We start from the raw sequence: 22,482 nt of genomic DNA on the forward strand, positions 1-22,482 counted from the left end.
ACTCCATGTCACCGTTTAAGAGCTATAAAGCTCCCATTCACATGCAGGTGATTACTTACCTTGGGTCTGAGGTCAGAAGCCATATCTGCAATCAATAAAACAAACAACGAAGAAAAAAACCACTTCAATTTTCTCAAATCTCCCAAGATTTAAAAAGGAACAAAAAGTTACTGTTGTGTTTGCTGACTGGAGTGATTATATGGTTCAATCATTTTGATTTACAATTGCATCTTTGTCCTTGTGGAAAGAACTCTGCAGCTGAGCCACGGGAGATGGAAATGGATTAACCTTCCGACATGGGGATATAGGACGTGCTCTAGGGAGCAGGCCTCCATCCGGGGTTAATGCAAAGTCTCCAGTCCCCATGAATACACAAAATTAAAGAGCATTCATTTTTTCTGCTTTCTTTTTCTTTTCTTTTGATCCGCCAAGAAAAGGGAATTATCGGCACGCCCAAGCCTCCGTTTTATATTTCTCCTTATGTATTTTGCATCATAAAGCAGTTGAATCTGCTTAACGTGTTCTAAGAGCTCTGAAGTAATCTTCGGTTGTTGTGTGAAATAGACTGCAGAAAAGTGAGAAACAAGAGGTCATTCTGGGTGTAATTTATGGGCCCTATTGCAAATACAGTGGCTTTTTACTTTCCAGAAATAAATAGATCTGAGTGTTCTCTTTGCATGTGAAAGGGCCATAACACTAAGCCAGTGATTCTCAAACCTGGGGGAGCATCCGACTCACCCAGAGAGCCTGTTAAAACAGGCTGCAGGGCCCCACCTCCAGAATTCCTGATTCCATAGGTCTGGAGTGGGCCCGAGACTCTGCATTTCTAACTAGTTCCCAGGCGAGGCTGATGGTGCTGGGCTGGTGGCTACATCAGAACCACCACATTCTAGGGAACCGAACATACATAAAAAACCATTCCTCTCTCTCCAGCTGATCCGAGCAACGGACAGATTCCTGGGTGCTGATATTCCCATCACTGCCTCCAACCTGCATATAAATGTGGAGGCTGGATGGCGAACCCAGCTCATCTGGACCATTGAGCCTCTTGCTGTCCCACTTCAGCTTGTTCAAACTGGGTTGTGGACACAAATGAAGACCAATCAACTGAGAACAAGGGACAGCTCTTTATTCAGAGCTTGCTCTCGCAAGGGAGTCAGCCACGTCATTTGCATTTTGGCTGAGACCCACAGGCGGGAGGGGCAGTGGTAGAGCTGTACGGTGGAAGGACAAGAGGCCTGGCTCCACCCTGGTGGAGGTTGTTGGCTGGGGCAGGTGTAGGTGGGCTGACTAGAAGGGGGCGTCCGTCTGATCCATCAGGAGTGAGCCTTTGACTTCCTCTGGCTGGTCCTAAGTTGGAAACAGAGACAAAGACTAAGAAATTTGTCAGTTATCAATCGTCTTGGCCATTCTGGGTCAGTTGTTACACAGGTTATGGTTTGTCTTTTGGATCGTTACTTAGACAGCTGTCTGACTTCCTGTATGTCTGACTGACAGCAGGCTGGCCTCCTGAGTTGTTTAGTGGAGGTACTAGGTTGATTTCCTGGGCAGGTGGCTACTAGTGTAGATCAGAGTTCTACTTTTACATATGGTCTGGCCACTGCCCATATATTCACTCCCTCAGGATACACAGTAGACACTCGCTTTTTATTGCTTCCTAAATTCTTGTTATACTCCACAATGGCCAATTTCAATTAAACAATGACATATTCATTAAGGGCCTACTATGTGCAAGGTATTATGTTAGGCACATGAATTTTTATGAGACACAGCACCAATGTCAGTGAGAAGCAGCCTGAGTCATTTGAGCATCAAGGAGAAAGACTGGTGACAGTGTGTGTTGCTTAGAACCTTCCACCACACTGACAGTAGGTTCCTTTCCTTCCCCGGGTCTGGGAGCTTGGTCCCAGCTAAGAGCTTAGCTTTGCACCTTCGCATCAGTAGTCGGCATTGTTCCCTGCTCTGCAGGATCAGATCCCCAGGGCTGTGTCCCAAGTCCCTCGACTCCCAATAAGCCTGGTGCTTCTCCGCTGCAGGTGGATGATCTGAAAGCCAAGCTGGCCACGCAGGAAGTGGAGCTGAAGCAGAAGAATGAAGATGCAGACAAGCTGATTCAGGAGGTGGGCGTAGAGACCGACAAGGTGAGCCGAGAGAAAGCCATGGCGGACGAGGAGGAGCAGAAGGTGGCCCTCATCATGCTGGAGGTGCAGCAGAAGCAGAAGGACTGTGAAGAAGACCTGGCCAAAGCAGAGCCCGCACTCACAGCAGCCCAGGAAGCTCTCAACACCCTCAACAAGGTAGGATGTCTGTGGTGCCTGCCCACCCTCAGGGCAGCAGATTCCTCCCCTTTCCCAGAGGCAACCTGATACCCTGGTGATCCAAACAGATACAAGGGCAACATTAGGAGAGCTTAGGGTGGACTCCAGCTGTCACTAGCTCATTCATTAAGCAAACAAACATTTATTTAAATGGACTATGTCAATCCCCAGAAGCTACCAATAAAACCCCAGAGATGTGAGTCTTAGAACCAATCAGGACAGAAGGGGTCAACCTATGCAGGGCCCAGAGATGAGAACTGACTTGCCTCGAGTCACAAACCTCAATATTGGAGCCAGACTTTATAATCCAAGTCCAGAGATCTTCTGGCCATACATCCCCTGGCGATTTACCCATTATGTACTATCGGATACAAACGCCTTTTAAGGTCCTATGGAAATGTTTACGATGTGAGAGTAAAACAAGGTGTTGTCTCCAAAATATTCTTAAAAATCTACAAAATCAAAATTAGCAAGCATTCAATTGTCAACAACATGTAACTACGTGTCAACTAAATTTAACTCATATTCATAACCATTCGGTGGAACAAGCATGACTCTTGAGCTGCATTCACAAGGCAACTTTATTTCGGTTCCCTTTCAATTTACTCCATGTGTTGGGGGAACATGTGGCTAGCTCCTTCCTTTTATTGTTTTTCACGTTTCAGCTTCTTGCGCACTGGGATAACCATGGCTGAGGGGCCAAGGGAGCAAAGAGGGAAAAGTGCAGACGGGCTCACGTCTTCAGGAGTTGGCATCACAGAGGAACTGACACTTTCTCTGTTGAGATGTCTTCCCCCTGAAGGTTGCTTTCTTCTCTTTCTCCTGAGAGTCTAGCAATCCACATGGACTGCGTGGTCAGGGTCTAAGACAACCTATGCCAGGTGTGCTGTGCACACATCTTGGTCCGTGGGAGACATCGGTGCCTCCTTTCCCTAAACGTGCTCTGCGGGTGTTGGCCATCCATGCAGCACACTGTCCCTAGCTCCACTGTCGGGAGGCTAGCCAGTATTGGCCCACTCTTGATTTCAGGGCTATACCTTAGACTCCAGACCGCTGTGTTGCTCAAACTATGGGGGAAACATTTAAGCTTTCTGATTGGTCTCCTTAAAGCCCTTCCCTCTAAATTTGATGTGAAAGGAAGGGGCAGATGCCCCACATCTTCCCTTCAAGGCAGATGAGTGGGACTCCCCAACAGTTCTCACTAAAAGACCTCCCTTATTCTCCAAAATTCTGGCTCCTTTGTACCCTCAATGTAAGTGAAGGGTTAAGGAGGAGCAGAAGGGCAGGTCTTTTGAAACCTTCTTTTATTAGTTCTGCATAGCTTCACCTCACTTTGGAAGGTAGTATTTTTTGTCCTAGGGCCTCAGCAAATCTGAGACTAAATGGGGTATATTGAAAATCCTGTTGTTGTGTATAGTTATATATAAATTGTATTTAATGGGAGAGATGAGTGCATTTTAATATTTTTATGATGTGGGTTGGACTCCCTAAAAGTAAGGGCACGTAGGGCCTATAAAGGCCTTAAGTTGGCCTCTACCCTAATTAATAGAAAACAGAGTTTCTCCACTGGGAACTTTGGGTATCATTGGGTAGGCCAGGAACTGGAGGTGTAACCCAATTATGCTACCAATTCTCAGTTGGAAACTTATAATACAGCCAGGCCAGGCTTCTCTCTGACCTCCCACAGTGGCATCCATATCCATCTCTCGGTCTTTGGTTAGACTGTAGTACCCTTCCCGACCCCAGAATTTAGGATTTCCTCTTCTTTCGCCTCATTCTGAATTCTACTCATATTTCAAAATCAAACATATTTGGTTTTTAGAGCACAGAAGACGCACTGCTTTGTTAATACACCCTCATGTCATGTCCACTAGTCACATCATAAAGTCTTCTGACACAGGCATATGTTCTAAGATAAGCTGAGTTTAAATATTGGCTGGTCTATTTACTGTGTGTGGCTCTGGGAGTGATTTTTTCTTCCCTGAACCTTCATTTTCTTTGTTAAGTGGAGGTAATAGTAATATAGTTCCCATTAGGTGTTATAAGGATTAAATGAGACAATACATGAAAAGTAACTAACAGATGTCAGCCACTCAGTAAATGTTGATGATGTCATTATAACAAGTGTTATCATTTCTGTTTCCATGAAACTGGAAACAATGTGAATGCCCATAAATACTCTTGGTTAAGTTGTTGGATGGTTAGTTAGTTGATTGATTATTGGTGAAAAAATAAACATGAGTGCCTACTATGTGCCAGGCCATATCATAGGTACTTTTCTTCTAATTAGCTGTGTAGCCTGGCACAAGTCACTGAAGTTCTTGATCCCTCCGTTTCTATTCTTTATTACCTGGAAAGGGGCAAATAGGAATTAATGGGCTCTTATCTCACATTCCCATCCAATTTATTAGCAAATTCTATCCATTCTACCTTCAAAATATATCCAGAATTCAATTGATCTGTTCTACTGCTACCACTACAGCCCAAGCCACCATTGTCTCTTCCCTGGACTACGGCAATAGCCTCTCAGTTGGCCTCCCGCTTATACCTCCGCTACAGTGACGCCTTTGCCCATTACAGCACTCTGAGTGATCTTTCAGAAACAGCAGTTTGACCATGTCATCCCTCTATTCAGAATCTTCCATTGGCTTCCCATGATATTCAGGATAAAATCCAAAGTTGTCACTAGGCCTATTCGCCCTATGTGATTTTGCCAGGTCCACCTCTTCTACTGCATCAGTTACTCCCCTTCCTCTTGTCACTCTTCTCCACCCACATGAACCTCTGGCTGTGTCTCAAACACTCCCAGTACAATTGCACCCAGGGCCTTTGAACAAGAAATTGGCAGTATGGAATGCTCTTCTCCCAGGTATCCCCATGGTTCCCTCCTCTTCTTCTTTCAGCTGTTTGCCTAAAAGTTACCTTATCAGAAAAAAAATAATAAAAGTATTTATTAATTTCAGAAAACATTTAAGACATACAGGAAGAAAATATAACCCAAGGTAAACAATATTAATCACCATTATCAAGTACATAATGAATGTTCTTCAACTAAAAGTCTTTATGTAGCCGAAACCGGTTTGGCTCAGTGGATAGAGCATCGGCCTGCGGACTCAAGGGTCCCAGGTTCGATTCCGGTCAAGGGCATGTACCTTGGTTGCAGGCACATCCCCAGTAGGGGGTGTGCAAGAGGCAGCTGATCGATGTTTCTCTCTCATCGATGTTTCTAACTCTCTATTCCCTCTCTCTTCCTCTCTGTAAAAAATCAATAAAATATATTTTTTTAAAAAAAGAATTAAACCCATGCATAATGTAAAATAAAAAAATTAGTGTAAAAGTCTTTATGTAACAACTAGAGGCCCGGTGCATGAAATCCATGCACTCGGGGGCATGGGGGGCCCCTCAGCCTGGCCTGCACCCTCTCGCAGCCTGGGAGCCCTTGGGGGATGTCCAACTGATGGCTTAGGCCCACTTCCCTGTGGGCCTAAGCCAGCAGTCGGACATCCTTAGCGCTGCCTTGGAGGTAGGAGAGGCTCTCGCCACCACTGTTGCACTCACCAGCTGTGAGCCTGGCTTCTAGCTGAGCGGCGCTCCCCCTGTGGAATTGCACTGACCACCAGGGCGCAGCTCCTTCATTGAGCATCTGCCCCCTGGTGGTCCGTGCATATCATAGTGACCCGTCATTCCACCGTTTGGTCGATTAGCATATTAGCCTTTTATTATATAGGATAGTGGGGGAAGGACAATTAGAAGGGAAAGGAAGGCAGTAAAAATAGCTAAATATTCACACTTTATAGGAAGTCGCTTGATAGCATTTAAATCGAAAAAACATAGCAGCATAAGCATGTTGTTTATGGATAAGGAGTGAGATGCAGAATTAATGCTGGGAGAAACTATGAGTGGTGGCTTTGGGGGAGTTGGAGTTGGAGTGCAGTAGGCCTGTGCTTTAAGCCTTGTAGCTTTCTTAGAGTTTGTACATTCTGTGCATGTATTACATTAACGGAAATGAAACTTTTTCATTCTCAATGGCTTGAGAGCACAGAGGAGGGCACAGCTGACTGCCTGGCAGGTAGAATGAGGCAAGAGAAAACCCTTCATGACCACAGGATGTGCATTTTACTGGAAAAGACCGTCCAGGAGAGGAGTCACGTTTGCAAAGACATGGCTGCAGGAAAGGGTGAGGTGTGTCTGAGCCAGGTTCACAGCGGGCTCCTTGGAAGTTGATGTGGAGATGAGTCCCTCCAGGTGGATTAGAAGGACCATTAGCAGCCCCATTTATCGCTAAAAAGTGGACCTGTGGACTGGTGTTTACAGTCCACAGATTACAACTCATTGATGGGTCTCAAACAGCATTTTTTAAATTCAGATACAATTGACATATGATATTACATTAGTTTTAGTTGTACAAACTAAATTCGATGTTTGTATATATTGCAAAACAATGACTGCAATAAGTCTAGCTAATCCATCCACCACACATAGTTACAGTGGGGGTTTTTTGGAGGTTTTTTTGGATAAGAATTTTTTAAGATCTGCTCTCTTAGCAACTTTAAAAATACAACTTAGTATTGTTAACTATAATCATCACGCTGTACATTTCTGGCCCAGGACTTTTTAATCTTATAACCTTTTGACCCTTCACCCATTTCACCCACTGCTGAAATGGGATAGATGGGACTGGACCACATGTAATAAGGGAAATATTGCTTCATAAACTCGAGGGTCCCTCAGGTACCCTCAAGCCCTCTGCATTCATAGGACTCTGGTATTTAAGAATCACTCCCCTGTTTTCTCATCATTTTCCAAGTTAACAATGAATCTTTAGTTAATACAAAGAAAACCTGCAAATCAGAGCTTGCTAGTGAGTCTCTGCACATTTTCAGTTTCTGCTTTGGCAGTTTTATTTCACTTTTATGGCTAAACTGAAATAAATCCAATAAAACTTTTCCTGCCTAGTTAAGGAACAGCTCTGCTTACAATTTCATGGCTCTTTTTTCACCCTAAAAAGTTATTTGAAATTTTTTATTTATTTCCTTTGTATTTCTTACAGTGAGCTTATTTTTTATTATGTAAATAATATATAATGTCATTTGTGTTGTTAAAAATAATTCAAATGGCATCAAATATAAAATCACCCTCTTTTTTACTCTCCTAAGAGAGAAGTTCTGCTCTGTGTATTTATATTTGTACAAATGCACACAAAAAGTATATCATATTTCAAATATAAATGTACAGGGTGGGGCAAAAGTAGGTTTATAGTTGTTCATATGGAAAATAATACTATCTATAATAATAAAAGTGTAATATGCTAATTAGACCAGACAGCCGAACAACCTTCCAGTCATCATTCCGGATAGCCTTCCGGATGAAGCCACTATGGCGGGGGCAGAGGCAGAGGTGGTTAGGGGCAATCAGGCAGGCAAACAGAGTAGTTAGGGGCAATCACACAGGCAGGAAAGCAGTTAGGGGCATCAGGCAGGCAGGAAGAGTGGTTAGAGGCAATCAGGCAGGCATGCAGAGTGGTTAGGGATGATCAGGCAGGCAGGCATAGGCAGTTAGGGGTGATCAGACAGGCAGGCAGAGGGGTTAGAGGAAATTAGGCAGGCAGGGGCAATTAGGCAGGCAGGCAGAGTGGTTAAGGGCAATTAGGCAGGCAGGCAGAGTGGTTAGGGGTGATCAGGCAGGCAGGCAGGCAAGCGGTTAGGAGCCAATGGTCCCGGATTGCGAGAGGGATGTCTGAGGGGTCCCGAATTGCGAGAGAGTGCAGGCTGAGCTGAGAGACCCTCCCCCCATGCATGAATTTTGTGCACCGGGCCTCTAGTAATTAATAAATAATAATACAAGAATAAACTCTGTATTTCTTGTACTCATAACTATAAGTCTATTTCTGCCCCTCCTTATAATGTCAACTTACTTTTCCTCATGAAATAAGACTATTTCATGCCAGTACATGCATTGAAACTTCACTTAATGCTTCATACTGCCTCATGGTATAATTGTACTGTATTTAATTTAGCTATTGTTGAGTGATTAATTAGGTTCTTTTTCCCTCAATACAAATATTCTTGTGCATACATCTTTATTGCATATGTGCAAATATTTCTCTGGGCAAAAGAGAAGTACTCTTATTTGCTAGAACCTGGCAGCTGAATAAATGCCTCCTCCACCCTCGAAGATATTCACACTCTAATCTCTGGAGCCTGAGAATTTTAATTCATGTGTTAAAGGTGACTTCATTGGTGTGATTAAATTAAGGATCTTGAGATGAGGAGATTGTCCTGGATTACCCAGCTGGGCCCCAATGCATCCTAAGGGTCCCTAGAAGAGGAAGTCAAGGTCAATGGCAGTTTCCCTTCCTCCTTTCCAACTTGGATGCCTTTTATTTTTTCTTCTTGTCTGATCACTGTGACTGAGACTTGCAGTACTATGTAGAATAAGAGTGATGAAAGCAGACATCCCTGTCTCGTTCCTGTTCTTAAGGGAAATGGTTTTAGTTTTTGCTACTTGAGTATAATGTTGGCTGTAGGTTTGTCATATATAGACTTTATTATGTTGAAGTATGTATGATACCTCTATTCCCTCTTTGCTGAGAGTTTTTATCAAAAATGGGTGTTGGGCTTGGCTAGTGTGGCTCAGTGGTTGAGCCATTGACCAATGAACCAGGATGTCACAGTTCGATTCCCAGTGAGGGCATATGCCTGGGTTGCAGGCTTGATCCCCAGTGGGGTCCTGCAGAAGGCAGCCGATCAAGGATTCTCTCTCATCATTGATGTTTCTATCTCTCTCTCCCTCTCCCTTCTGAAATCAATAAAAAAATATTTTTAAATGGGTGCTGGATTTTTTCAAATGCTTTTTCTGCATCTATTGATATGATCATATGATTTTTATCTTTCAGTTTGTTTATGTGATGAATCATGTTTATTGATTTGCAAATATTATATCAGCCTTGCATTCCTGGGATAAATCCCACTTGGTCATGGTGAATAATCTTTTTAATATATTGCTGATCCAATTTGCTAATATTTTGTTGAGGATTTTGGCATCCATGTTCATCAAGGATACTGGCCTGTAATTTTCTTTCTTTGTAGTGTCTTTATCTGGTTTTGTAATTAGGATACTACTGGCCTCATAAGAAGAGCTTGGCCCTGGCCGGTTTGTCTCAGTGGATAGAGCATCGGCCTGCAGACTAAAGGGTCCCAGGTTCGATTCTGGCCAAAGGCACATGCCCAAGTTGCAGGCTCGATCCCTCCCCCCCAGTAGGGGGCGTGCAGGAGGCAGCCAATCAATGATTCTCTCTCATCATTGATGTCTCTATCTATCTAACTCCCTTTCTCTCTGAAATATATATATATATAATCAGTTTGTGTTCTAACATGTGTTATAATACACACACACACACACACACGAAGAGCTTGGAAATCTTTCTTCCTCTTGAATTTTTTGAAATAGTTTCAAAAAATTGGAGGATAGGTGTTAGTTCTTTTTTGATTGTTTGATAAAACTCCCCTGTGAAGCCCTCCAGTCCAGGACTTTCGTTTGCTGGGAGTTTTTATTATTATTATTATTATTGCTTCAGTTTCATTAGTTGTTATTGCTATATTCAGAATTTCTGATTCTTCCTGAGTTAGTTCTGGAAGATTGTTTTTTTCTAGGAATTTGTCCATTTCACTCAGGTTGTCCAATTTGTCAGCATATAGTTGTTTGTAATATTTTTTTTACAATCTTTCAGATTTCTGTGGTATCAGTTGTTACTTCACCACTTTAATTTCTGAATTTATTTACTTGAGTTCTTTCTCTTTGTTTCTTTTTGAGTCTAGCTAAAGGTTCCTCAATCTGGTTTATCTTTTCAAAGAATCAGCTCTTGGTTTCACTGATCTTTTGTATTTTTTTTTCAGCCTCTGTCATTTACTTCCTCTCTGATCTCTGATCTCTCTGGGCTTTTCTTGTTGTTCTCTTTCTAATTCTTTTACTAGTAGTTGTAGAGTTAGATAGTTTACTAGATATTTTTCTTGGTTTTTGAGACAGGCCTATATTACTATGAACTTCCCTCTCGAACTGCTTTCAATATGTCCCATAGATTTGGGGTTGTTGTGTGTGTTCATTTTCATTTGTTTTCAGAAAGTTTTTAATTTATTCCTTGATCTTGGTAACCCATTCATTGTTTAATAACATGCTATTTAGCTTCCTTGTGTTTGAATGTTTTTGAGTGTTTTTATTGTAGTTGATTTCTAGTTCCATCCCTTTGTGATCCAAGAAGATGCTTGATATGATTTCAATGTTCTTGAACTTGTAGAGACTCAGTTTGTATTCTAACATGTGCACTTGAGAAGAATGTATACTCTGCAGCTTTGGGATGAAATGTTTGTAAATATCAATTATTGTTCAGGTTCTTTGTCCATTTTTTTGTAAGATGGTTTTCTTTTTTCTTATTGATTTACTCTTCTTCATTATAATTCTTACTACTAAACCCATGGTGTATATGTTGTAAATATTTTCTCCCTATCATTTGACTTTTTACTTAATATCAAGTAATATAAAACCCAAACTTTATAATCATGCCCAGTCAGCATAAGTCACGGTTCGATTCCTGGTCAGGCCATATGCCTGGTTGCGGGCTTGATCCCCAGTGTTGGGTATGTAGGAAGCAGCTGGTTAGTGATTCTCTCTCATTATTGATGTTTCTGTCACTCTGTCTCTCTCCTTTCCTCTCTGAAATCAATAAGGATATTTAAAAATAATAATAATAATAATAATAATAATAATAATAATAATAATAATAAAGCCCAGATTTTATAATCAAATAATTTTGGAAATTCTAGGGTTACAGATTCAGACTTCTTTCCTCTAGGACTTGTTAAGGCCTTTATTATGTGATAAGCTGGATACTAAAAGTGATAGAGAAAAATAAAACCTCAAATTAATCTAACTCATGATCAGTGGTGTAAGACATCTATATAAAATACCAGTAAATCAAATTACCATGCTCCTAAATGATATTTTGTATATAAGACTATTTATATAACAGTAATATACTACCAACTAAGTGTTCTGTATATAAGACTATTCATATAGTGACCATATGCCACCAACTAAGAAGTTCTTTCTATATAAGACTAGTCATATAACCATACCCAACCATAGATCAAAGAAAAAAAGCTCTACAGGCAATTTGAGAGATGTCAAGGTGATACTTAAGACAATTGAACATCCATTCTTTATTAAAACTTTTAGGAAAGTAGGAATGAATGGGTAGTTGGACATTTTGCTAAAGATGGCAATCAATCCCAGTCCAAGAGCACACTACCCCATCTAATGGTAGAGCAGTGGAAGCATTCCCCGTAACAGAAAAAGCACAATCACCACCACCCCAATAAAGCATCCAGGAATTTCTAGCCAATGCAATAATAAATGAAAAGTAGACATGTTACAAAATACAAGGCAACTGTATTAGTATTCATAGATGTCATAAAAATATAATAAGACAAATAAAAGGGAAGTGCTAAGCGCCCATTATAAAACAATTTACAAAACTTAATAGCTTTCCCAATATCAGTAGTAGCCAGTTAGAAAACATAATATTTTCAAAATAACAACCAAAACATAAGGTACAAATAAGCATAAATTTGTTGAAAGTGTGTGAAGAAAACTACACATCTTGTTGAAAGATATAGAATAATGTATGAATAGACAAATATACGGTATATACCAAGTTTGTGTATGGGGAGATTCAATGTTTCTAAGAGTATAGCTATTCCTCAAATAATTTAAAAGTTAAATGTAAGTCTAATTTAACTCCATTTGATTTTTGGTTTATTTATTTCTAATGTCATTAAAAGTTTATGTCCTTTAACCAGCTATTAAAGATTTAATAACCTAAATGTCCAACAATATGGAGTTGGCTAACTAAATTATGGCTCATCTAAGTGAGAAAAAACCCTGTATAGTTTATTGAAATTCATGTTTTACAAAAATAATAACATGAAAAAGTTTAAGATATGATTTTCAGTGAAAATCAGTTTCAAAAATATTACAAATAGAGATTGATATGTGTGTATACGCCCACATATAAGAGACAGCAGTTACCCTGGGTGAACCCAGCCCAACATTAGTTACCAGCCCAGGGTAACTGCTGTCTCTTAGATTTCTTCAATCTACAGTTTTATAAAAGTTCTTTCACTTAGCTCTCTTGTAATAGAGTAACTAAAAAGTAAAAGACAAACAGCCCAATAAAAATGTAAGCAAAGGTATTCATAAGCATTGGGTTGCAGGGGGCGGGGGCGGCGGGGAGGGAAGGATGTAAGCAATGGCACAATACCAAGTAATTCATATAACAGGAAATTCAAATAGTTTAAAAACATAAAAAAGTTTAGCATCACTAATAAATATATATATGCACATATATACACATATATGAATTAAACCAATGTCATACCATTTTCAGCTTATCAAATTGATTTTTTAATTAAATAATGTTACCAGACGTTGAAGAGGATGGGATAAACTTTCTCAAATACTAATGAGTGAAATTAGAATTTCTGGGAAATAATCTGATAATATATACAAAGAACACTAAATGTTCAAATAATATAACATTTTATATACAAATGGACCCATCCAGTCCACCTCTAGGAATATTATCATAAAGAACAAACCTAAGATTTTCAGAGATTTCTATAGAAGTCCAGCAAAGCATTATCTATATGGTATTTGTGGAAATGACCTAGATTTCCAGTAACTCAGTATGTTTTATATAAAATGTGGTTCATCCATCTGATGGGATACCAACTTGAAACATTCTGTTTGAGAGGAACAAGTAATGACTTTCATGTTTCTTTTTTAAATGATCAGCAACTTCTGTCTCTACTGTCTCCAAAATATATTCCAGATCCAGTCACTTCCCAGCATGTCCACTTCAAATACCCTCGGTCTCCTGCCTGGGCAACTACCCAGCCCCTTAACTTGTCCTTCTCACCCACTCCCTCCACAGTGAGCCTGCACCACAAGCTCTCAAAGCAAAACTGGATCCTTTCACTCCCTGCCTAGAACCCTCCAGTGGCTTCCCACTGAAATTAGAATGAAATCGAACTCCTCCCCACCACTCTGGACCCCCTGACTGCCTCTCCTCCCTCATCTCCACCAATCTCTTGACCTCCACCCTCTACAGAATGGCCAAGCTTGTGCTATTCTGGCCTCTTCGCTTGCAAATTCATCCCCTGGGAACAGTGCCCTGCAGACCTCCTCAGAGCTGCCTCCTTCCCATCATTTACATCCCAACTGAAATTCCAGGTTCTTAAAGTGACCTTCCCAGACCTCCCTTCCTAGCTAAAGTGGTATCATCTCTCCTCAAAAATCCTCTAGCCCGTTAGCCATGTGTTGTTGTTTTCAAAGCACGTATTACTTCCAAAATATCCACGGTTGGCCTCTTTGTTGCCTATCTGTTCACCCGTGGAAGCAGAAGGACCACCTTTCTTGTTTACCACTGTGTCCCCCTTTGCTTAAGAATGACTGTGCACACTTATTCACTCAGCAGAGATGCACTGACTGCCCTCTCTATGCCAGGCACTGTTCTGGTGCACATGGCGCACCCTTGCCTCTACGAAGCTTCTGTGTTAACACAGGTGAGCGGGGAGAGACAAGAAGCACAGTGAAAAGGTAGCTTATCCAGTGTATTAGAACATGACAAATGCTGTGGGGAAAAGAAACAGATGCAGAGAGCAGAGTAAGGAGGAGCAGGGACAGTTGGGGAGGGGTGGTAGCAGATTGCGGAGTTAAAGAAGGTGATCAGTGTGGGCCTCCTTGTGAAGGAGACGTTTGAGTGAAAACCTGGGGGGTTCCATCAGGCACGTACTGGGAAGGGCAGTCAAGGCCAAGGCAGCAGCTAGACCAAGAGCCCCAAGGCAGGAGTGGAGTGGAGAGGGTGGCGTGGGCCTGATGCTTGCTCACTCAGAACCAGGTCTGCCTTCTTTTGAGAAAGGATTTTCCATCCTTGTGTCCCTGTTGATGGTACTGAATCGCCTGCCCAGTGGGTGATTGGCCACAGGACCCCCACCTAACTAAACAAGATCATTCCCAAGACCATGTAATTTTGATTTAGGCTGAAGAGAGCGTCTTCTTTCCCTGCCAGCATCCAGCACACGTGTTGTGTGCCAGTTCCTACTCTGACTGCGGCTGTAGTGGTTAATGGGAAATGGGATTCCTGTCCTCTTGAAGAAGAGGAATATAATAATTCAACAGAGAAAAGTGGGAACTTTCCAATTGCGCTGAGTTCTGTGAAGATCTTCAGGTGCTCAGATAGGAAATGATGAGGAAGGGGAAATTGGTGGTGAGCTCTGAGTGGGAGGGCTTTTGAAATGAGATCTTGATGATGAGAAGGGATCAGCCATTCAAATGGCATAGAAATATGCATTCCAGGCAGAGGTCCTGAGGTGGGAATGAGTTTGGCAATCCATATGCTGGGAGGAAGGGGCTGTGGCCAGAGCTTAGGGAGAGATGGAGGAGGTGACCCGCATTAAAGGCAGAGAGGGAGGTCATGTGCCTTACGATGCAACTAAGCTGGTTGGCAGAAAGGAAACTCATGCAGGGAGAGATGCAGAAACAAGAAAAGATCTGAGAGTCCCACAAACAATCAAAATATAGTTCCACTCATTCTTATGGTCAGCTCCCAGCCCGTCCTGTCCAAATACAGGAGCCAGAAAGCCCCCTGGCACCTCAGCTGGGATTCCTGTCACTGAAACCAGAATAGTTGTGATCATCCTATCTAATAAAGAGGGGATATATTAATTGACCATCACGCCCTCACAAAGATGGCGGCGCTCACAGCCAATAAGGAGGGAATATGCTAATTGACTGCCATGCCCTCAACAATGGTGGCACCCACAGCCACAAAATGGCAGCACCCAGTCCCCTCAGCCCCGCTGAGGCAGCAAGTGCGCGGCACGGCCGGGCCCACCCCCAGGCAGGCAGCACAGCCAGGCCCGCCCCCAGGTGGGTCCAGCTGTTCCGTGCACCTGCCTCCGGAGTCCCCCAGTCCCCTCAGCCCCTCAGCTGCCCAGGGACAGCCCGAGGTGCAGGCAAGCCTCAGATGGCAGCTACCCAGCCGCCCAGGGCCGCCCGAGGCTCAGGTAACCAGGGCCGGCTGAGGCTTGCACTGCCAGCAGTGGCAGCAGCAGAGGTGTGATGGGGCAACGCCGGGTCGCCTCCCACCCTTGAGGGCTCCCGGACTATGAGAGGGGGCAGGCCTGGCTGAGGGACCACCCACTCCAGTACATGAATTTTCATGCACTGGGCCTCTAGTATATCTATAATAGTTTATAGATATATCTGAATATAAAAAATACTGAAAGGAATTACATTGAAATATTAGCAATATGTATCTGGGTTATGGAATTCAATATCATCTTTATACATTTTTATATTCCCTTAATTCAGTATATTGAACATAACCTAAAGTGTTTGAAAATTGTGGATTTTCTTTCTGATTGGATTTTCTCGCTTGGCCCTCTTTCATCCAGGGGAGGCCACTATGACAGTATGCCAGCACACCTCTATGCCTGGGCTGTCCTTTATTCCTGCCCCTGACAAGTTCATGACCAAATGGGAAAACAGTTGCAAAAGCAAATAGAACGTCTTTCTAGGTATTTCCATTAGGCTAGGAAAAAATCCCCCTCGCTTGTAGATTCCCAGACCCAGGAGCACCCCAAATTAACGTGGCACAAGGATCTAATCTCTGAATCATGATTTCCCCACTTGCAAAATCACTGATGGTCAGAAGGAACCTTACTAGTAAGTCCACTTCATGCGCAATTATGGCACAATTTCACTTACCGATTAATGGGCGCCCCTGCTCCCAGTGTACAGATGAAAACACTGAGGCCTGGGGAGTTTAAGTGACTTGCCAAGGTCAACACTTTCAGACATTCATTCTACAGCAAATGAAAGCTGGAGCAAAGGACAAGCCCAGGAGTAGGCAGAGCAGCAACTGCACGGGCCACAGGCTTTCTGTCTGAATTATCTGGGCAGAAAATGCCGCTTCGCTATCAGGACAGGCCAGTGTAGTCAGAACAAGCTCATGGAACAAAGCAGTTTAATTAAAGAAAAAAAATTAGTTGGGTTACAGAGCTGTTCTCTTCACTCCAGGATGGAAATTAATTTATAATAACCTTATCTTTTATTCATGGCAAGCTGCATATTTCAGGGTATGTTGGCATCCTGTTTTTCAGTGGAATATGAAATAATTGTGTGTTTCTAATGGGTGCGAGCGGGTTCCAGTGCTGAAAGGACACAGCCGAGTCCCGCTGACCACGCAGGGACGGCGGAGCCACGGGCCGAAGCGTGGGTTCCTCCTGATGAGTCATGATGTTTAAAATTCCGAGGCCGCGGCAGGCTTCCCAGCAGCCCTTTCAGATTGATCACTCTGGTCCTAACTCCATTAGCGGCCGAGGACAAAGGAAGCCCATTCATTTTCCTCTAACGCCCTCCTTCTCCCTTCTCAGACCAACCTGACGGAGCTGAAGTCCTTCGGCTCTCCCCCTCCGGCCGTCAGCAATGTCAGCGCCGCCGTGATGGCGCTCATGGCCCCCGCGGGGAAGGTGCCCAAGGACCGCAGCTGGAAGGCCGCTAAGGTCGCCATGGCCAGAGTGGATAGCTTCCTGGACTCCCTCGTCCACTTTGACAAAGAGAACATCCACGAGAACTGCCTCAGAGCCATCAGGCCGTACCTGCAGGACCCCGAGTTCAACCCGGAGTTCATGGCCACCAAGTCCTACGCGGCTGCGGGCCTCTGCTCCTGGGTCATCAACATTGTGAAGTTCTACGAGGTGTTCTGTGATGTGGAGCCCAAGCGCCAGGCGTTGGGCAGAGCCACCTCGGACCTCACCGCCGCCCAGGAGAAGCTGGCAGCCATCAAGGCCAAGATCGCTGTAAGTGAGCAGTGCCCTCTGACCCTGCTGGGATCCCTGTGACCCTGCCAGGTACCCTCTGACCCTTCTGGGTGCCCTATGACCCTGCTGGGCACCCTCTATCCCTGCTGGGTGCCTCTGACCCTGCTGAGAACCCTCTGACCCTCCTGGGCACCCTCTGACCCTGCTGGGTGCCCTCTGACCCTGCTGGGTGCCCTCTGACCCTGCTGGGTGCCCTCTGATCCTGCTGGGCGCCCTCTGACCCTGCTGGGCACCCTCTGACCCTGCTGGGTGCCCTCTGACCCTGCTGGGCACCCTCTGACCCTGCTGGGTGCCCTCTGACCCTGCTGGGTGCCCTCTGACCCTGCTGGGCACCCTCTGACCATGCCAAGCGCCCTCTGACCATTCTGGGTGCCCTATGATCCTGCTGAGTGCCTCTGACCCCACTGGCCACCCTCTGGCCCCATTGGGCACCCCTGTACAAATAGTGCCCTCTGCCATTCCCAGAGCCTAGAAGCAGGGAAAGCAGGTTGATGTGCAAAATCTCCTGATTTTTCAGTTGAGGCAACTTTTTACATTTCTTCTTCAAACACTGTATAATCCAGACAAAACCCTGGAGCATTGGTTTACACTTTGCCCCTGAACGTTTTTTTGTTTTGTTTATTTTTTCCTTTTCCTCTGAGGAAGGAAAAGATGACATAAAGGTGTATAATATACAAATAGTGTTATGCATGAAACCAGCTGTTATCTCATTAACCACAAGTGGCTTTCGTATTTTTGCACATCTGATTGCTAGAATAGAAGGTCAAACATTTGAGATGCTCTCTCTCTTTGAGATGCAGGCTTTGGCCACCCAACCTCACCTTTTGCACCTTTTACCTTCAGCCTATGCCACTGCCTTCCTGCAGCTCGCTCTGCCGTGTGGGCACATGGCCTGCTGTGTGGGCAAGTGGCCTGCCGTGTGGGCACGTGGCCTGCCGTGTGGGCACGTGGCCAGCCGTGTGGGCACGTGGCCAGCCGTGTGGGCACGTGGCCTGCTGTGTGGGCACGTGGCCTGCCGTGTGGGCACGTGGCCAGCAGTGTGGGCACGTGGCCCGCTCAGCACTGTGCCATATGCATTGCTCCATGAGAGCTTTTAAAGCAAGTAGTATATTGACCATAAATATAAAACTGTGAGGGTCATTAGTTTTTTATTAACCTGTTATTGATATTTGATTATAAATGCCTCACCCAGTCTGGGGTTCAGGGTGATCTAGGATTCACACCTATTTGCGATTTCCCTTGAACATTACCTTTGCTGTTAAAATGGATCCTACTGAATTGAGAGTTAGAATTGGAGCCCCATGGGATGGCACAGCAGCTGAAACCCATCGGCAGACCTCACTTCCAACCCAAGCTGTAATATCTGCTTCTGTGTGACTTCTAGAAAGGTCTATAAAATGCCCAGACTTCAGTTTCCTGGAGTAAAACAGACACAATAATGTCCCTGCTTCATTCAAGTAGAAAACGCATGTAGGTAGGAGCCCAGAGCCCGGCCCCTACTGACACGGAGCTGCTGCTGTGAGGTGGGTATGGCCGCCGAGCCTGCTGGACCCTGCTCCCTGGCCTCCTCCCCAGCTACGTGTGCTCTCACATGCACATACAACCCTGGTAATCAGTCACCATCATGACCAAGGTCAAGCCTTCATTTCCACACATGCTTTCCAGGAATATAAGATTCTCGCTGCACATTTCTCATGCTGATAGAAAGGGTTTTACAAATGGTGAAAAGGAGGCTTGTAGATGTGTCGCACGCTTCATGCCCTGACTTATTGACTGGTGGGTTAAAGTCTATAGCCAAAGGCTAGGTCAAAGATCAGGCAACCAATCTCTATAAAGAAGAGGCACTTTTGACAAAGCAACTAACCCCTCAATATGTTTGCTTTATAAATCCAGATGTTCACAGGCCAGTTTACTTGAAGCGCACCGTCGTCACCATAACTACGGCCCTCTTCAAAGAATACCAAACGCAAGCACCATCCCGTCCCAGGACTGCTCCTGGGGGAAATACCTCCCAGTGATGCTCATATTCTTCAGCCTCTCCCAGAATAGTGTTACAAGAACTGCATTTCAAAGCACTCTTCACTCGAGTTATTTAAAGGAACATTTGGTGCAAAAGGAATGTTTGCAAAATGTTTATACCTTTTCAGTAGCCAACATTCCCATGACAGCCTACTCAACCTGTGAATGCAGCACAATGTTTTAAAATACTTGGCTACCTTACGAAGGCACTTGTTTCCTGCCAACATATTTTTAATATATTTTCACTTTTAACAACTGCCTCTCCATCTTTTGCTTATTCACATGACTATCAACACCCCAAGAGTTTGACCACCCCCCGCCCCCCAATAACAGAGGAGACTCGCTAATACCATCTCTGACATGGGGGCCCACCAAGGCCATTGCCAGCCTTCTCCAGTTGCACGCCACCCCAAGCCTTATTTTTAGAATTTTAGGATAATTCCACATAAATTGTATATTCAAGATGCTCAAATTATACAATTACTAGAGGCCCAATGCACGAAATTTGTGCAAGGGGCTCGGCCCTCGCAACCCCAGCTGCCTCACAGCCCCGCCCCCCACCCACTGGTCATTATGGAAGATCATTACACCATCTGGTCTAATGAGCATATTAGCTCTTTATTATATAGGATAGTTTCAATTAAACTATTCATGCAATTATAATACATAGAATATGATAGTGGTGGTTAGCTCTGGGTGGTAGATTTTAGATGGTGCTTATCCGTATTTTCTTTTTTTTATAATGAACGTATTTTATATTATTACAATTTATAAAAGTAATAGTAATGAAAACAAGTAAGGCATTTTCATCGGGCATATCTTCACCATAAATAAAATATCAAATAGTAGACAAGGATTTCTGATGAGAAACCATAGTCTTCTGCCCTTTAACTATTTTGTCTGTTTCAATGGGTTGTTGATACTCCTCAGAGCTTGCTACCAAGTGGCTTCAATGTGTTGTATTTGGTCCACACATAGTGATTTAATTAGTTGCCAACATTTAAAACAATAGGAGCTTCTTGTAAAAATTTGACATCTGGACTGTCTTAAAAGAATAAGATTCCCAAATAGCATTAACTGACCCAGGCGTTAAGTCGTGGCCTCCCATTCAAGCAGACAGTTTTGCTATAGTCATCGGACCAGTTTACATGATCTTCCCGGCCTCTGCACATTTGAATCTTTGGTTTCTTTCTACGTGCTGTGCTGGCATCTCATTTCCTGATGGATCTTGTTCAGGCAGTAAACTTTCTGCTAGATGAGACTCTAAGATGTTCATCGCTATGTCTTCCCACATCATTGTGGCACTGTGAGTTGGTGTAATCTTTATTTCTTGCTCTATCAGATAGAGTTAGCTTCCTTGGGGCCCTCAGCTTTCAAGATGAAGTCATTGCTCCTTCCTTCAACTTCCTCCCTACCTTCCAATTCCCAACTCCTGTTATCACTACCTATTATCACTGTTGCTTTTGAGTCAGCAAGATCAAACATATCTGCATTCTATTCTATAACCAAAATTAAGTGGTCCTTGCTCTATCCTCTGACTGATTCAAACAGTTGAAACATCAGTAAATTCCGTTTATATTCTGTGAACATGTTTATATTGCTCATAGCAAATCTAAGTGGTACGCTAGCATTATATTTCCTTTCTTATACAACCATTTCTACAACCCTGGAGTTTCTACTTTCCTTTATCTTTTTTCTTTTCCATTAGTTCCTTTTGGATAGCCTCAATTGCTTTTAAACTCTCCATCTAATTCATATTCTACCCAGTCATCCTTTGCCTCTAAGACTTTTCTCCCTGATCCCCAACTCAGAGCTTCAGTGTTAGTATATTTCACTGCTTTCTTGGGTTGGTTCCAAAGGCTCCTAGACCCCATGCCTTGTCCTTTCTTAATTTCTTCTCTTGTTTTGTGACAGCTCTTTTTAAAGTAACTTTCTCAGAAATGTTAGGTAAGAAGTAAATTTTCTGAATTGCTCCAGTCTGGAATTGTCTTTATTTTTAAACTGAGCTGACAATTTTGCTGAGTATTGAATTCTGAGTTGCTAGTTTTTTCTGCTTAGAACACTGAATGCTTTATCCTCATCTGGTGAGAAATCTGATGAACAGACTTATCAATGCACTATGTTTCTCTCTTTCTGGAAGTCTTTCAAATTGTTCTTTATTCTTGGTGTCTGAAACTTTACATTGACATGCTTAGCTACCATCCTTTTTTATGATGTAGAGACTTTTCTTCAGTTCTAAAAAAAATTATTTTGTATTACTTCTTGGTTAATCTCCCTTCTGTTTCCTTTTTCATTTTATCTTGCTGAATACATATTTATTGAATGTTAGACCTTCTGATGGGGCCCTATTTTCTCTACTCTTTCTATACTTTATGTTTTCTTATACTTTCTAGATTTCCTCAAATTTATCTTTTAAAACTTCCCTTGAATTTGTTATTTTTTTACATTAACAATAATAACTTCCACATTTTTTGAGTTCTCTGTTCTTTTAACTAGCATCCTTTTCTAGTTTTATGGATGAGACGACCTGAATCTCTCTGAGACGCTAATTATGACGGATTCTATGCTTTGTTGTTGTTTTTATGCTTGGAAGTTATCTCCATGTTCCAAGGTCATGTTTTTAATTCTTGTGTGACTTAATCTAGGCCTTCATCAAATATCTTCTTGTTCTTTCTTTCACAAGAGTCATGAGCAAGGGCTGATTATAGCTGTGCAGACAAGGGCGGAGCCAGTTGACAGACAGAACTTGCTCTCAAGATCAGATGAGCTATGCTGGATGCATCCGAACTACCAGAGTGTGTTGTCTTTTCCCTGCCACTGTCTAATCTCCTGCCTGGTGACATACATGCCTGGTGGCATTGCATACTAAGCATGCAAATAGAGATATCAAGTGGGGAATTAATAGGCTTCCAATTTATCCTCTTATTTTCTTTTTTTTTTTTCCTCTTTATTGTTGAAAGTATCACATGGGTCCTCCTTTGTTCCCCATTAATGTTTCCCAGCCCACTCCCATCCTCCCCTCGCCCGCCCCCTCCTCCTATTTTCAGCATTCCCCTCCATCACACCTGACATCGCCAAGTGCCCAGGGTGCATGGGGCTCTGCAGGGCTGATCAGCCTCCCCCTTGGTGAGCGGAGGCTCACTTCAAGGGTGTAGCTTCTCTGCCCTGCTCCGGCAGTTTCCGGTCCCCTGTCAGTGTGGTCTTCA

The 22,482-nt window shown here is 43.3% G+C and overlaps 1 protein-coding gene across 1 annotated transcript in view; it reads left to right on the top strand.

Moving 5' to 3' along the window:
* Nucleotides 1–22,482, top strand: part of DNAH9 (dynein axonemal heavy chain 9) — a gene marked incomplete at its 5' end in the record, with an annotated part of 343,516 nt that overhangs the window by 245,988 nt on the left and 75,046 nt on the right. The window contains 2 exons of the mRNA XM_079798920.1: nt 2,037–2,297; nt 16,811–17,236. Coding sequence (XP_079655046.1) covers nt 2,037–2,297; nt 16,811–17,236 — 687 coding nt within the window. The remainder of the gene's footprint in view (nt 1–2,036; nt 2,298–16,810; nt 17,237–22,482) is intronic.

The sequence above is a fragment of the Cnephaeus nilssonii genome (genome assembly GCF_951640355.1).
Source record: "Cnephaeus nilssonii genome assembly, chromosome: 19".
Classification (NCBI taxonomy): domain Eukaryota; kingdom Metazoa; phylum Chordata; class Mammalia; order Chiroptera; family Vespertilionidae; genus Cnephaeus; species Cnephaeus nilssonii.